This window comes from Atractosteus spatula, chromosome 8 (genome assembly GCF_055471065.1).
Source record: "Atractosteus spatula isolate fAtrSpa1 chromosome 8, fAtrSpa1.hap1, whole genome shotgun sequence".
Classification (NCBI taxonomy): domain Eukaryota; kingdom Metazoa; phylum Chordata; class Actinopteri; order Semionotiformes; family Lepisosteidae; genus Atractosteus; species Atractosteus spatula.
Window position 1 is genome coordinate 25,926,263 of NC_142713.1, and position 15,072 is coordinate 25,941,334.

General features: G+C 36.6%; 2 protein-coding genes across 3 annotated transcripts in view; one reads left to right on the top strand and one right to left on the bottom strand.

The window, feature by feature from the left end:
* The first annotated feature begins 1,696 nt into the window (after positions 1-1,696).
* csrp2 (cysteine and glycine rich protein 2) lies at positions 1,697-11,350 on the top strand. Of its 2 annotated transcripts, none has more exons than XM_088922961.1 (6): positions 1,697-1,792; positions 5,245-5,363; positions 8,902-9,070; positions 9,529-9,658; positions 10,297-10,390; positions 11,088-11,350. In XM_088922961.1, exons 2-6 carry the CDS (start codon positions 5,252-5,254, stop codon positions 11,162-11,164), a joined length of 582 nt encoding a protein of 193 aa, XP_088779087.1. In that variant the 5' UTR covers positions 1,697-1,792; positions 5,245-5,251; the 3' UTR covers positions 11,165-11,350. The 2 variants fall into 2 exon arrangements, with proteins under 2 accessions (XP_088779087.1, XP_088779086.1); XM_088922960.1 differs by having other exon boundaries at positions 1,702-1,798.
* Positions 11,351-11,778: 428 nt separating this feature from the next.
* The window catches only part of zdhhc17 (zDHHC palmitoyltransferase 17), a 40,603-nt gene continuing 37,309 nt past the window's right edge, over positions 11,779-15,072 (bottom strand). Inside the window, exon 17 of the mRNA XM_088922959.1 lies at positions 11,779-14,969. Within this exon, the coding sequence (XP_088779085.1) occupies positions 14,831-14,969 (139 nt within the window). The 3' untranslated portion in view covers positions 11,779-14,830. The remainder of the gene's footprint in view (positions 14,970-15,072) is intronic.

Below are 15,072 nucleotides of genomic sequence, written 5' to 3' on the forward strand. Positions count from 1 at the left end.
TGCTTTGAGTAAAAACAAAGGATCAATTTACCTTAGCATGTTCTTCATGTAAAACAAGAAAAAAAGGCACTACGAAAATAATTTGAGGGTTATGTTTAAATCCTTGTGCTTCCAGTTAAAGTTTTTGACCATCTGTACTTGAGTTTCAGAGGCTTTCCCAACTTATCTGAGCATGCCATAAATCTCCATCAAAATCTTAAAATGATAATTGTTTTCCTTATCCATAAATTACTATATTTAAATATTGAATGTGTTCTGCTGAAGATGTGGCTGAGCAGTATTCTTGGTTTTCAAGACCAAACTGCCTACTGTATCTGTGCCTCCATGTGCATTCTCATGCTGAAATACCTCATGTATCACAGTCTTGCAATGTCATTACCTTAGTTTACGTACATATGATAAAGCCTTCTTGCAATATGTGCATATATTTTAAAACAAATAGCTCAGGGACGACCACTCCTGTTCGAGCAGGTTTTACAGGACACCCTTGAATCCTAAATCTCTTAACTATTTGGAAGAATTTCACTTCAACCTTAACTGAAGCAATTACTACAACTAGTCTTTACGAACGTTTGATATAAGGGTAGCCTGTAAGACCAGCCTGTGTCTCTGCAGGACCAGGGCTGTCCAAATTATTCTAACTCTGATATGAAGCATCTGGCACAAGTCTGATAGTATTTAGTTAAAAATAACTTCAGATTCACCTTGTGTTTAAATTTTTTTTACTGTATTTCACCAATGATGCCTAATATGTCTACCATGCTTTACAATAACTTTGTTCTGTATGCTTAACTAGTATTTCACCACATGTTAATACAATTTGACTTTAAATCTTGTACTGTATATTACAGCAAACTTTGCAATGGAGACTTGAGTTTTATATTGTGTTTTATCCAGAGACATACGAAAAGAATAAACATGATTACAAATCGTAGCACTGCACAATACATATTTTTAGTGGAAGTGTAGCCATAAACGCTAGTCTTCTGAATAACAAACGTCAGGGTATTGTTCTTAACATTCTGTTCAGCAAACAGCTGTGCGATAGTGTGAAAACGTTATCTAAGGTGTGTTCAGACAGCTCTTCTCACCTAGTTGATTCTGGGTTTGGTTTGATAGTTATGCATTTGTCAAAATCACACATTTTAGATTTGGTAATGAAATCAATGCCTCTTGGTCTTACTCCTGTGCCTTAACCATAAGATTTCACTCTAGAATTTTCTTTCAGTCTGACAGGCAAAAACATCCGTCCCAAATGAACGTATTATTTCGTACATAGCAACCACATCCATTTAATATAAATTATTCTTATATAATTATAAATAGTGGAATTGCCACAGTTCCAGTACGTGGAATTTTTATTAGTGCACTGAATAAAAATGATATTTTTATATACACATTTAGAAACGCCTTGGGTTTTTGTGTGCACCCCTTTTTGTCATTTATACAATCCGTTTATTCAAGAAAACGGTTTTTACAGTCTCTTCAACTCATCAGTAGTCATGCATTTCGCTTTATTATTAACAGGGCTTCCGTTCGCCCTGTTGAGTAACATATGATAATCACCGCAGCGCAGGGAAGGCATTAGCTGTACGTACTGACAATTCTCGTCGCATGCCACAGCCAAGATGACGCAAAATTCCGTGAGCAAGGTTTCCACGCCTGAACATTCCAAACCCAACCACTCCTCCCACCTATGAGAGTCTGACGCAGCTCGAATTTGGCCAGTTTGAGGGGGGAGGTTGACCGGAGCACCATCTGTGCGGATCTGAGTCTTCAGTCTAAATCTGCGGTAAATGTAAGGGTTTTTTTGCTTGTTTGATGCATTGTAAAGATAATCATTTTTAATCCTATCGATATATTATCTATTTGCATGAACGTCGAACTTACATCGATAAGCGGTCGGTTTTCAGCTATGAATGTTCAGATGGCTATACGTGATGCGTTTAATTCTTCTACTTTACACTTTCAAAACGATTATATGTATGGAAATGAAATACGTATAAAAGCTGCTGCCCAAGTTAAGTCTTCTCTAAATGCGTTTCATTAGTCGTTATTGGATAGTTTGATTATAAATACAGTACATTTTTATGATTTTGACTTATTGTTGTTCGATTAAAGGCAACTATAATACAGTTTGTATCTGGAAATGCAGTGCTTTTTGAATACAGTACCGGTATCTATACATTATTTTGTTACTTCTTCAGACTTTTTTTCCCAGTGAACTTTTGTTTACTTAAACATGTTTACTTAAAGACTTACATGTTATTAAGTACTAGTTGAAATATGTATTAGGCGGAAACTTTGTAGCAAAAATTAAGGTTTGCGGAGGCTACCTGGCAGCAGACTGACTGTTTAAAAGAACCTGCAAAAGCCAGACTTCCCACCCGAGAGTACCCCCCAGGTGTTCTTTCACTCAAGGTCGGTTTGGAAATAAAATGAGCTGGAACATTAGAAAAAAATGCACACCTTTAGTTGTTAAAAGTCTGTTTTCTCAAGAAACTTGCACACATTTAAGGTTCGTATCTTCACGATTGATCGAATGCAAAGGCATTGCTTTGTATTACAAATTGTAATGCACTGAGTTTGATGTCAGCAGTTCCTTTCAAAGGGGTTATTTAAAAACTCTGTGCTGTGGTTGCTTCTGTGCCGTCGCATAGACAGTCTTCGAAAAGTATCATTTCGTTTGATTCAGTTGGCATGTAATTATGTGTTCAAGACAGTTAGGGAGTAAATTGCTTAATTCACCAAGTGAAAAATACCGTACATGGAGTAATACTGAGGCCTCAGACAAATGAACCGCATGTTTTTCACATGGAGACTGGATACTGTATTTCTGAAAGCACGTTCTAGCATATATATGCTTCTAAGGATTACTAATGTTTATGGTGTGGTACATTCCTGAAAGAAAAACTCCATTGCCTCTAGCTGAATCTTCTTAGCCTTTGGAGAGATGCCTTTTGTAAACTGGATGAAACCATGTGCAGTTACACCCAATGCAGTGAATATTGTTTGCAGAAAGATTTTAAAACGTTGTTAAAGGTGCTCATATAACAACACAGAAAAAGTCATAACTGAATGTAGAAATCAAATTCTGAGTGTAAAAGCTTTTAAAGTTTTATGATTAGAAAAATAAGCAAAGATTTATGTTATTCCAGCTTAGCTCATGGTATACTATCAAGCTTGTGAAAATTGTATTTTAGGTGTTGCAATACCAGATCTTCAGTTTCAGTTGTATGTGGTGTTGACTGGCAATGGATTGTTTACAGTTTCTTTAGCATGAAGATCAAGATGGATGCATTTTTGCATATTAATGGTTTTGTCTTTATACATTGTGTGCTTTTGCCATCTACTTTGAAATGACTTTTTCTCTTTTGTAGGGGGATGGGGGTTTATAGGTATTCTTATCTTGGTCATTTGAATCGTATCTCTAAATCTAAAAAAAGGCAGGTTGTACCTTCTAACTTTAAAACTGTACACATGGTGTATTGTTGTATGAGGCTGTGCTCAGACTCATTGTGTTCAGGAGGTTTCCTATAGAAAAACCTGGAAGCGTATAAATAGAGTTCACACATTGCATCCAGTGCATTGTCCCTAACCTCTGGAGCACACGCCATTTCTTGGGAGTGGTTGGCCACTAGCTTGACTTCAAGGAAAATAAGTCACCTTCCTGGGAAGTGTTTAACAATGCAGTATCAGCTCATTTTGTTATCTACGCCGTTTTTGCAGTATATAAGATTTTCAACAACCTTAAGTGGAACAAATTAAGCTTTCTGAATGTGTCCACGGGCACTGGACCTTAAAATGTTGTATGTTTCAAATGTTTAATTTGAATATTGAAACACAAGCATAATAATTGTACATCCTTTTTCATTCTGTCTGTAGTTCCATGTGCAGTTTACATTGCTGTTCCTGATTACCATCTTACTGGAGTTCTCAGACTGAAACTGCTGCTCTAGACACAAGCTATGATGACTTTGCAGTTGTAGAAAGTGCGTGCAAGTGTCTCTTAACTGATTGCTTGAGTGTCCTGATCCAAGAAACAAAACGGCTAAGTGAAAGATGTATACTTATATATGATAAACTACAGTCTATGAAAACGTTGCATGAATTGAGACTTGACAGAGGAATGGGAGAAGGAACTTAACTCGGTTTTTATTTCTTCTTTTTCATTTTTTACATCTGGGTAGTCTTAAGAGCTTAGTTCATAGTTTGTAATTATGGTGACTTGCAACTTCAAAATATAGCTGTTTCTGACTTGCATGATTAATGAATTCTTGGTTGTGGTCAAGCTAGAATTACATACAGTATCCATTACAGTTTTACTAGCTATGTGATTACATCACTTAATTCAGTCTTACACTTCAGCTTGTGAAAATGTCCCACTTTATACTTTTTATTTAAAATGAAGATTATACTTAGCCAATTTTTATAGCATTTTTAATTAAAAAGGGTAGTCCTCAAGATATACATAGATTTATAAAACATGGCCAATATTTTTTTAATTGCATCCAAAATGTTTTTGTTGTTCCATGGTGTATTAGGTCTTTTTTTTTTAGATGAAAAGTTTAATCCCACTCCCAGCAACATTTTCCAATTTATATTAATTTCCATTATAGCACATTCAACATGAAAACAGTCATCGTTCAACATTCTTGTGGAAGTGAAGTGAACATTTGCACACCTCAAAGCCTCGAAACACCACTGGACATGTTTTGACCAACAATAAGCCTTATTCATGTAGTAGCTTGAAAACACCGTGATGCAAACCAAAAATATTAATTTAAATACAATACCAGTAGAAAATGTAACAATTTTATTGGACATCATCGACCTTTCATTTCCATGACAACTTGAATTACTATATCCCTGTTTGATTTAGAACTACTTGATACATCCCTACTGGATATTGAACTGTTAGAACTATTTGTTTCAATAGTTTAGAAACACAGCAATGATTTTGCTTGGTTTTAAAGAATGCCGACTTCTTTTGAAAAGGAGAAGGTAGACCCATAAGCTCATGACTTCAGTGAGTTGTGTGGGTCTGCATTTCTCTCTTTGTAACTTTTTTGTAAAGTTTTCCAAGGGCTTTCAATCTTCTAATCTAATAATTGGAATGTGCAGAAGGAGGAAGCTACTGATGACGTGGCTTGAAACGGGAAGGACGTACCTACCTCAGACTTCCTATATGAGATGCTTGTAGAAGTAAAGCTCTGTTTCGCTCTTCCTGTCTCCTCTTCACAGCACCAGAATGCCGAACTGGGGTGGTGGTAACAAGTGTGCAGCCTGCCAGAGGACAGTGTACCATGCTGAGGAGGTGCAGTGCGATGGGAAAAGCTTTCACAAATGCTGTTTTCTCTGCAGTAAGTACAACAGTATCATTTCAAGCTTTCTTCAGCCAGGTGTAAAACTGGCGTAGTGGGACTTTCCCCATGGTGTGCTGAGCATTGTTCTTTTGGTTTTTGCCTCTATTAATGCAATGGTCAACAAGGTGATGTCCAGAAATCTAAACAGAGGGTTTGTGAAACTACGAAATGATGAAAAAACGTTAAGGGGTTACATGTGTGTTTAGAAGATATGACTATATTTTGAACATTTGTGCATTTAGAAACATCTGTTTATAGTCATTACCCCCCTTTCAAACATTCTCACATTTACAGATATTGAAAAACACTAATTCAGAATTGCATTTTCTTTGTAAAATGTAATTGTTTCATTTAAGGTTTTAGTGATTTTGGAGACTACTATATTAATTGCTTAGCCAAGCCTCTTGAAATGATTTTCCTTTCTAGGGCCCAGGGCGGCCTGAATCAATTAGTGCCCTTAGGACATATTCTTCCTAGATGCTGACGTTGTATTAAAGGTTGCTTGTTTTTTGTTTGAATGCAGTTTATGTTTTTCTGAAGACATTTTGAGTTGACCTCCTTTTAACAGATTGTATCTTTCTGGAACTGTTGTAATGACACACATCCTTTGGATTAATGCCTGGCTATTGCAGGAAGAAGACAATCTGGCCTTTATAATGTTTATTTTAATGGACTTGATGTTACAGAAGCTGCTTTGTCCCTGAGGACAAAGACAAACGAGCATGATAAGTCCAGGAACTCAAAAGAATAAAACTGCTGTTTATCTCACTGAATGACCAGAAATGTTATGCACTCTGTTGTGAAGGTATGGAACACAATAAATGGTTTCTAAACTTGAAAATGTTTAGTGTGAAAGCCATAATTCCAGATTCTCGTACAGTATTGATTTTTTTCAGAGCTTCATTTTGCAGTTACACAATGCAAATATATATTGTATATATTTTTTCCCCAATTGACCTGAGTCAGCTGTTATAGTTTATTTTGGGGTTCTTAGTTTGTTTCTTCATAAGGGCCATGCAGTCAGATTGTGTAGTGTCTTATTTTATTGTTCATAAAGGTTAAAATTGATTTTGCTCTGCGAGTCTGACTTTGAGTAACTGATAGTTCTTGTACATTGACTCTCCTCTTCTGACTTTTCTCTATTGGGCATCATAAATGGAGGTCGATTTCCTTTAAGTTTTGTGTTATAGGAATTTATGCATTATATTAAGCAAATCTACTAAATCTACTCCTTCCATAACCTCACATAAAGTTTGAACCAAAATCTCAACTCAACCTTGTTGCCTTTACCAGTTCGTCAAAGTCTGGGCCCAGCAGGGCAGATTTACAGTACGATCTTTCTGTTTTCTTGGACATCAACTTGTAACCCATTAAGAGTTTATCTTCATGCAGTACAGAAATTATAATTTGGTGACCCAGCTGTTGTCCAATAGTAGTAAATGTTTTAAAGAGTATAGTGCCATCTAGATATGTGCAACACCATGATGGTCAGATTAATCCCAATACTAATTGCAGTAAATTACGTTTAATGAATGGTAAACGTCATTGGTTACATGTGTTATGTGTCTGCTCATGCATTTCGGAGACATCGTCTAGACTGACAAGATGTGTATGTGATTTACTCATGCTTTCCTGATCAATAACGAAGCAAGGTCAGTCTCTTTTCAAGAATTCTGAGCCTTAGAATAGTTCAGTTCCTTTAGGTACTTGATATTAAACTTGCAGTGTGCACAAAAAGTTATGAAAGCTTTTTGCAAACATAATTATAAGGTGAACACAGTGTTTGAAGCCTATGAGCTCTTTGGACAAATACAGTAACCTGCTTTTATGAAGTGGTTTTTCCTGTTTTCAGAACTGTATTGCAGTTTGCAATGCAATCTATGGGTGTATTGCAGGTTCTGTAAGGAAACACTAGTAAAAGGACAATCCCTAGATCCTGTTTTGTGTGGTGAATAAAGTAACTTTCATTTCAGCTTGGGTATTTTGCAGACTACAACCACAATTTAACTTGACCCTCAGGCAGAGTCTGGAAGCCTATTGCAATTATACAGATTTTGTTTTTTTAAACTCATGTTCCATGTATGCTGAAAAAGGCCAAGCCATTAAAGTAGTAAAAAAGTAATTAAAGCAAAGATGTATGTCCTGTGTCAACCAAAGATGTGACCTGAGTGTGTATTTGAATCCAGCTCGAGAACCTCCTGATGAACTGCTGCACTGACCAAATTAAAACATTGGCATACTTCTTCAACAGCCAAAGTTTTGTGAATTGTGAACCTATAAAGTTGCCCTATTAGTTTTTATGTCTATGATGTGTGCGGCACATCATGTTAACTGCTCTGTCTAAAAAATATTTGACCAGTTAACACTGGCAAAAACATTGGCCAATTAACATTGGCTAATTAAGTTCATTAACTTCAATTAACTTCATGGGCCAAGTAATGGCCAGTATGTTTCTAGTGAGCATATTAACGTTTGACATGCTGTTATTCTTGTACTGTATATACTGTACCAAGATAGCTGCAGAGCTTTATTCCTACATAGAAACTAAAGTTAAATTCAATGCTGCTTCTGATTGTCACCTCACATATTGCTTTGATAGTTTGCCACCCAAAGTGAACCCTCAACTCTTTGGAAAAAAATGCAGCCTTTTACACCAGCTCCCCCTGTTCAAGGACTTTTTGGCAGGTTGACACCAAACATAGAAATAATTTTTTTACTGATGACTGTTCATGCATCATAATAGACTTCCTACATAAACACAGTGTCTGCCATTTTGTTCAAATTACCGTGGTCTTAGAGCCACTGCACTTATTGACTTGAAACCTGGCAGGTTTTGTCCAGGGCAGCTTCAGAAGTGCACTTGCCAGATTTGCAAAAATACTATACAATACATCCACAACAGGTCCTCATCGAAATGCAACCTGTAATGCAGTGGTTCTTGATTCTACCTTTTGTTCTAAAGACCATGATTTTCAATAATCGAAAATAAGGTCCCTGTGTAACCTTGGATTGCCATCTTGCTTACATTCCTTTTGTTGGATGTTCATGCTGTACCATGCTAATTTTATGATAAGTAGGCCTTATTCTGGTGACATACGAACAGTTGCAAACGATTTGGTGGCGCAATGATCAGAAAATGTTTGTTTTTTTGAAGCGCAATGGGGTATTATATAAAAAAATAATATTAAGGAATCAGTGAATGTGAAACCATAGTTTATTTTGCACAGTTAAGGGTGTAATTAGAAGCAGGGGTTAAATAGTTGGTTAACAAGTATACCAGGACCAAGCCTGGGCAGCTCTGTTCTGTATAATGGTCAGAAGAAAGTTTGTCAGTTTGATTTTCACCATAGACATTTCTGAACACGCAGATCAAGATATTTCAGAACACTATCATTTTTCTACACTTGGTTGCAGTTTTCTAGTTTTTCATTAAAAACAGTTTGGAGATTGGAATCTCCAATTGGAATCATTCCTCACCTGCATCACCCTGTTATTTATCTGTCTTCCTGATCATATTACAATTTTATCATTGCAGTGGTGTGCAGAAAGGGCCTAGACAGCACCACGCTGGCCATTCACGATACAGAGATTTACTGCAAGTCCTGCTATGGGAAGAAGTATGGGCCGAAAGGTTATGGATATGGCCAAGGGGCTGGAACACTCAACATGGACAGAGGAGAGAGACTTGGCATCAAACCAGAGGAGTGAGTGCTTTTTCTAATTAGCTATTACAGAAATAATGCTGCACTCACAAGAAGATCCTCCCTTTTCTGTTTTAAATAAACAATGCTGAATTTTCTGAGGCCTGTAGTTGGGACAAATCGCTGTGAAATTGTATGAAAGATACCTGTGCCAATTCATCAGATAGTGTGTTCCTCTCTCACTGATTTGAATGAGGAATTGTTTACAATGGAATGGTTGGTACCTTTTATATTGGCATCATATAGTTAGGAGCCCTAGAGCTGTCAGATGACTTCTGTTCTAAAAGAGCTCTTTATGCAAGTCCAGCTCCTGTGATGCACAGCAGATCATAATCTGGAGTACAATGTGACCCACTGAGGAGAGAGTCAGGGAAAAGGCACGCACTTCTGCTTCATTCAACAGCTTTGCAAAAACAGACATCAATATTGGAAGAGCTAAATAAGCTATTTTTAATATACAGAAGCCAGAGTCACAGACCAACCACCAATGCCAACCCCTCCAAGTTTGCGCAGAAGTTTGGGGGCTCCGAGAAGTGTGCCAGGTGTGGCGAGTCGGTGTATGCTGCAGAGAAGATAGTGGGCGCTGGAAAGGTAAGGAAGAAGATATGGTGAGGTGTGTCGCTTGGTCTCTTTAGGTCTTTTTCAGCCACTCCGCCCCTGCCACCCCTTGAGGAACTGAGGTCTCTGTCGGCTCATGACATGACCAGGCTTGAACCTGTGAAAATGGAGCGTTTTATATTGATGTCTGATTCTGTTTCCAAACAGTGCACTTCTTCAAAGCCAGTACTTGATGGCCATTTTAATCAGTGAAGGGACAGGTCTGCTACACAAGGAGTGTTCATCCTCATCATATGGAAGCAACATGGACAAACAAAACAATACAATCACACCATTTGTATTTGTATATTTCTTCTTAATGCAGGATTACATATTGATACCAAAGTCAAGTGTTGTTCTGTTGAAGTCCAAACTCAAATGTCTCAGTGTCAATCTAATCTATTTTTAGGAAATGCAGTCAGACTGACTTACTCAGACTGTATAGCAGATACTTTTGTCACAACTGTAACATCAGAACCTAATTTAGATGTTGACATTTGTGAGATTCTAATAGATTAATGCTAAGGTCATCTTATCTTTATCAGTTAACTTATATTCAAAGAAATAGAAACCGTTGCTTGGTTACTTACAGTATGCTTTCAGCATGTCAGTTTTTTCCATCCTCTGTTTAGCCCTGGCACAAGAACTGCTTCAGATGTGCCAAGTGTGGGAAGAGCTTGGAGTCTACAACTCAGACTGAAAAGGATGGAGAGATCTACTGTAAAGGTAAGCTTTCTGGACCTGTAGTGGAACTTGTTTGGGGACACTGTTTTGGTAAAACTTGTTTGAAGGATGGCTTTCACAAGCCATGCCAACTTAACAAGTTGAGGCTTGTGTAGAATGAGTGTGTAAACAAGCACCTTAATCATGCACCGTCTGGTTTAAAACAAAGTTTGCGTCATGGTAAAAATACCATGTGTGCATTGTGGGATTTTTCTTCAACCTAAAAAGGTTTTGCATTTTGTTACTTGTGTATGGAAGCCATTTTGGACTTTTTCCATTTGTCAGTTTTCACTAGTACGAAAGGTGTATAACTAAGTTTTGAAAACCAAACACTTAATCAAAGATTTCTAAATTGTCTGTACTATTTAGGTTTAAGGTAAACAAGCAAAATCATGATTATGGCTCTCTAGCTCAGAAAGGTACTTAAAGTAACAAATAGTTCTTACCCACAATCTTACCTACCACACATATGCTATTAGCCTCTAAACATCCTGTTTGAAACTTAGTGCTAGGATGCTTTGCTTAGACTGTAAATTTCAACAGCAGCAATCAGACATAGTTTATGTTCAATGTGCTTTACATTTTTAAGGTACACACAATGTCAATAATTTTCTCCTTGTACCCAATCCTTGTGTGATTACCAGATGTGGAAAGTGTGATGCATATTTTTTTATAGTCAAAATGTTTTTTTGTCTTGCAGCTTGTTATGCTAAGAATTTTGGACCCAAAGGTGTTGGCTATGGCCAGGGTGCTGGAGCCCTTGTTCATGCCCAGTGATAAAGCTTGCAAATGCCGCATCATCAAGAATAGTGCCGAGTGCTCAGAGAAAAAAAAAATACTTTGTACATTCATTTACTACTGTGAAGCTTTGTTACTAACCAATTTGCCTTTTAAATTGGGAGTTCTTGTATAAAAACCACATTGGCTTTTGTTTTGCAATTAATAAAACATTTATTGATTAAACTTAATGGGGTCTTTTTTCCCCCATGCCTGTTGTAAAATCTTTTACTAGTTGTGAACAGTTTGAGGGTGTGTATTCAAGTTAGTCACTCCCAACATTTTAGACCTAATTCAGCCATTCATCTGTGATGGTATTAGCCCAAAGCAGTTCATGTCCTAGATTGGGTAAATCTGGATATGAAAAGTGTACTACGTTTATCAGAGTTGACAGCCTGTTGTGATTAAGGTAGTTTTTACTACATTCTTGGGATGTACTATGCATTCATACATGATATCTTTTTTAAAAAGATTTTTGCAGTGCTTGTCCCTTTTATGGGCCAGTTTGAAAAATATGGCTTGCAAAGGAACATTAATTTAAACATTTTTTCCCCTTTTCAGTGCACTGTTGCTTAATCACTTGATGAAAATCAAGGCTGCTATCCACAAGATTAGTGTCACCCAAGTTTTTTTTAATCAGTGGTGTTTACAGTAGCCACACACATCAGTTACTGTTGTGGGTTCAGGATGCAGCATGAAACACAGTTTAACATCAGTGTTACATAATAGGCCATGTTTATTTAATAACTTACAAAAATCTGACATATAACTTAAGGAGAGCTATTTCGAATGCAGATTATGTGTAGAGTTTTGATCACAAAGTAGAACAAAGATCTCAAACGTAAAGCTTGGCACAGTTGCAGATAAAGAAACTAAATTCACATTGAATTAGTGGTGTTGACTGGGAGAGTGAGGATTTTGCCATGTAACACTAAAGCATACAAGGGAAGGCCAGACACCAGAGAGGGGTGAAAACTAAAAATACATCTCCGTTTACTAAAGCTCCAGTGCAAAATTTGTCTCACTCTTTAAAGTTACTAAGGGAACACACCAATGTGTGGTTACTATGATTTGTGATATTCTGCATTCAGAGATTAAATATTAGGTTTCAAACGTCAGGCAAACATTGCACTGGAAGAAGAGCTTTGATAATCCACCCTATTGTGGAGACAGATAAGGGGTGATCTTTACACAGAGAAACACTGATACTTGATTTAGACCGTTTAGTATAAATGTTTAAATATGGGGAGTTAAATTCCAGTATCTGTGCTTGTCAATGCCCAATATTAGTCACCAATGTTTAACATATATAGCAAAAAGACAATATAATCACCTGAAGTGCCCCCTTTCAACATCTTCTACAACTGCATTAGAGTGACTTTGCTTGCATTATCATGAGCAGATTTTGTGGATAGCTATTCAAAACATACCCTGTCAAAATAATTAGAAGCAGAGTTCTGATAAGTAAAGACTTATATATTAGATATTAGATATTGAGGCACTGTTGAAGCAGAAAATTGTGTACTCAAAACTGTCAAAAAAAGAGGGGCTGAAATTCAGAAGAGCATTCAAACCTTTTTTGTCTGAATTAGCCCCTGATGAAATTAATCTCAAAGTTAACTGATAAGCACATGGACAGTCCAAACAATGCCACATTGTCCCCGTTTTGTACCCTGCCCCTGTACTAAAAGACAGGCTGCCCTGATGCATCTTAGTAATCGTCCCAGATTCCTGCATGTAGACAGAACCAAGGCAGAACAGCTAAACATTAATCAACTAAATGATTTTTTTCTTGCTTTCACTTTACAATTTTACATCCAGTAGTATTACAAACCCAGCATAAGATCCAAAAAGAAAAAAATAACCTTTATTCCCAAATGGTAAACATTCAAATATATTACATTTCTGCAAGTGGTCAATATTTGGCACTTGCAAATTATGTAGGTCTTGCACTACAAAGAAAAGGTTACTGGAAAAGAAAAAGTCTACTTGCAAAATACCAACATTCACTATTTACAGACTCGCACCTTCTTTCAAGCAGAAGGGTCTGAGCTAACACTGGGGCTGATTCAATAGAGGAAATGACCTACATTATGGGGACTGCCAAATTTCCAAGCATCAAACATGCAGTGAACTTGCTGGTTAAAATGCCTATAGACAGCAGTACTGGACATCACTAAAAGCTACAGTCGTACAATTTTATTATTTTATTCTTTTTTGGTTGGATAAAATAAAATGAGCAGCTTTGACTAACACTGACAAAAATCACTCACAAAATGGGGAAACTATATAATTTATGTACAGATAAACATTCTTTACACTTGTATCTGGTTGCTGCTGCTCGCAGAGCCCTCTTTCCCAAAAAAAGATGGGCGGCTAATCATTTTTCTACAGAATAACAAGCCAGTGGCCTTCTTGCAGTAAACCTGGAAGTGTTCTTTAGGAAGCAATGAATCAGCCCAATTTCGTTAATGACAACAAGTAAAAGAAAATCAGTGCATTTAAAAAAATAACTTAAATAACTGAGACAAGGAATTGTGGAATGAACTGTTCTTGTAAACTACTTTTAACAGTTCCATAAATTTTCCCAGTGCATTATTAGATAGTTCCTCACCAAGAGACAATGGTTGTTACATGTTTCAAGTTGTATATGGCAAAGTAGTCATTTCTAATGTTTTTCTTAAATAAATACAATTAATATTTATATATCTTACAGTCTTTTGTGATTCATGTAGACCTAGTGTAAAAGGGATATGGCTGATTTTAGTTTTTTGCATTCACAATAAAACATTAAAATCACATAAAATCTCAGACTATTCCAATTGTACCATATTTTAACCAGTTACCACCTCAAATAGCTTAAAAAATAAATACCAACAAACATCAATTTATAGGGAAAACCTCCAACTGGCAATTTCTCCAGATATAGTAAAAGTAAGCTTTGACAAACATACACATTTATAAATGACAAATGATTACCTGTAAGTCTTATTTGTCATGTTAACCAAATTGAACAAAGTCTAAATTACCTTGGAAAAATTTTAAGTAATGGTGATTCAGAAAAACTGCTTGAAACAGTTTATAAAGGGGCCAGTGCTGAAACTGTCAGAGCCAATAAAAAAAACAACAAAAAAAAACATTTCAAAGAGTCTAATTTGATCTGAAAAAAACACTTCAAAGAGTCTAATTTGATCTGAAAAGCCTTTATCACTTTATCACCAGAGCATTAAATTCCAGGACTTTAGACTTTTTCGCCACAAAATATTTTCCTTTAAATTAATTTTCCAAGGGTGTTTTTATGGAACGGTTAAGTTTCAAGCTCATTTAAACAGAAAAATAAGTTAAAATCCCAACAATAAAAATACATAAAGAGAAAAAAAACAGCCATGAAAATGTATTGCAAATAACCCCCATTTAAAGAACATATCCCTTTTTTCCACATCAATCTCCTACTCTTTGCCACCTCCTTCTCCATACGGTTGGCAGTAAGAGACTGTCCATGTCCAGAAAACGTCGGTGAAAGAGGAGGTTCTGGTCTTTGTTCTTGTGTAGCCCCACAACAGCATGCTAGTTCAAGCTGATTTCAGTCTCGTTTTAAGGAAATAATCAGGCACCACTCCAAGATAGCCTAAGTGTGATATGGTTTCACAGAGGACAACACTGGTGCTACACCAGCTGATAGCCTGATCCTGTTGTCTGGTCATACTCTATTGTGTACTGTTTTGTCCAGTCTACAACAACAGGACGAAACAGACCACAGCACCTGTATTCAAAGAAGTCTATGATGTTTCGTACACATCCGTGGCTAGAAAAGAACAGAGGAAAAAAAGGGGGAAAGTGTTAATAGACCAGTAAGGGAATATAATTACAGTTTGTTTGTCATTTTGCTGATAAATGGTGGACACTCA

Bases quoted from the DNA above. Each gene is read 5' to 3' on its own strand.
- csrp2 (XM_088922961.1), top strand. From the start codon at position 5,252: ATGCCGAACTGGGGTGGTGGTAACAAGTGTGCAGCCTGCCAGAGGACA. The intron at 9,659-10,296 runs GTAAGGAAGAAG...TCCTCTGTTTAG, and splicing joins AGATAGTGGGCGCTGGAAAG to CCCTGGCACAAGAACTGCTT. The intron at 10,391-11,087 runs GTAAGCTTTCTG...TTTGTCTTGCAG, and splicing joins TGGAGAGATCTACTGTAAAG to CTTGTTATGCTAAGAATTTT.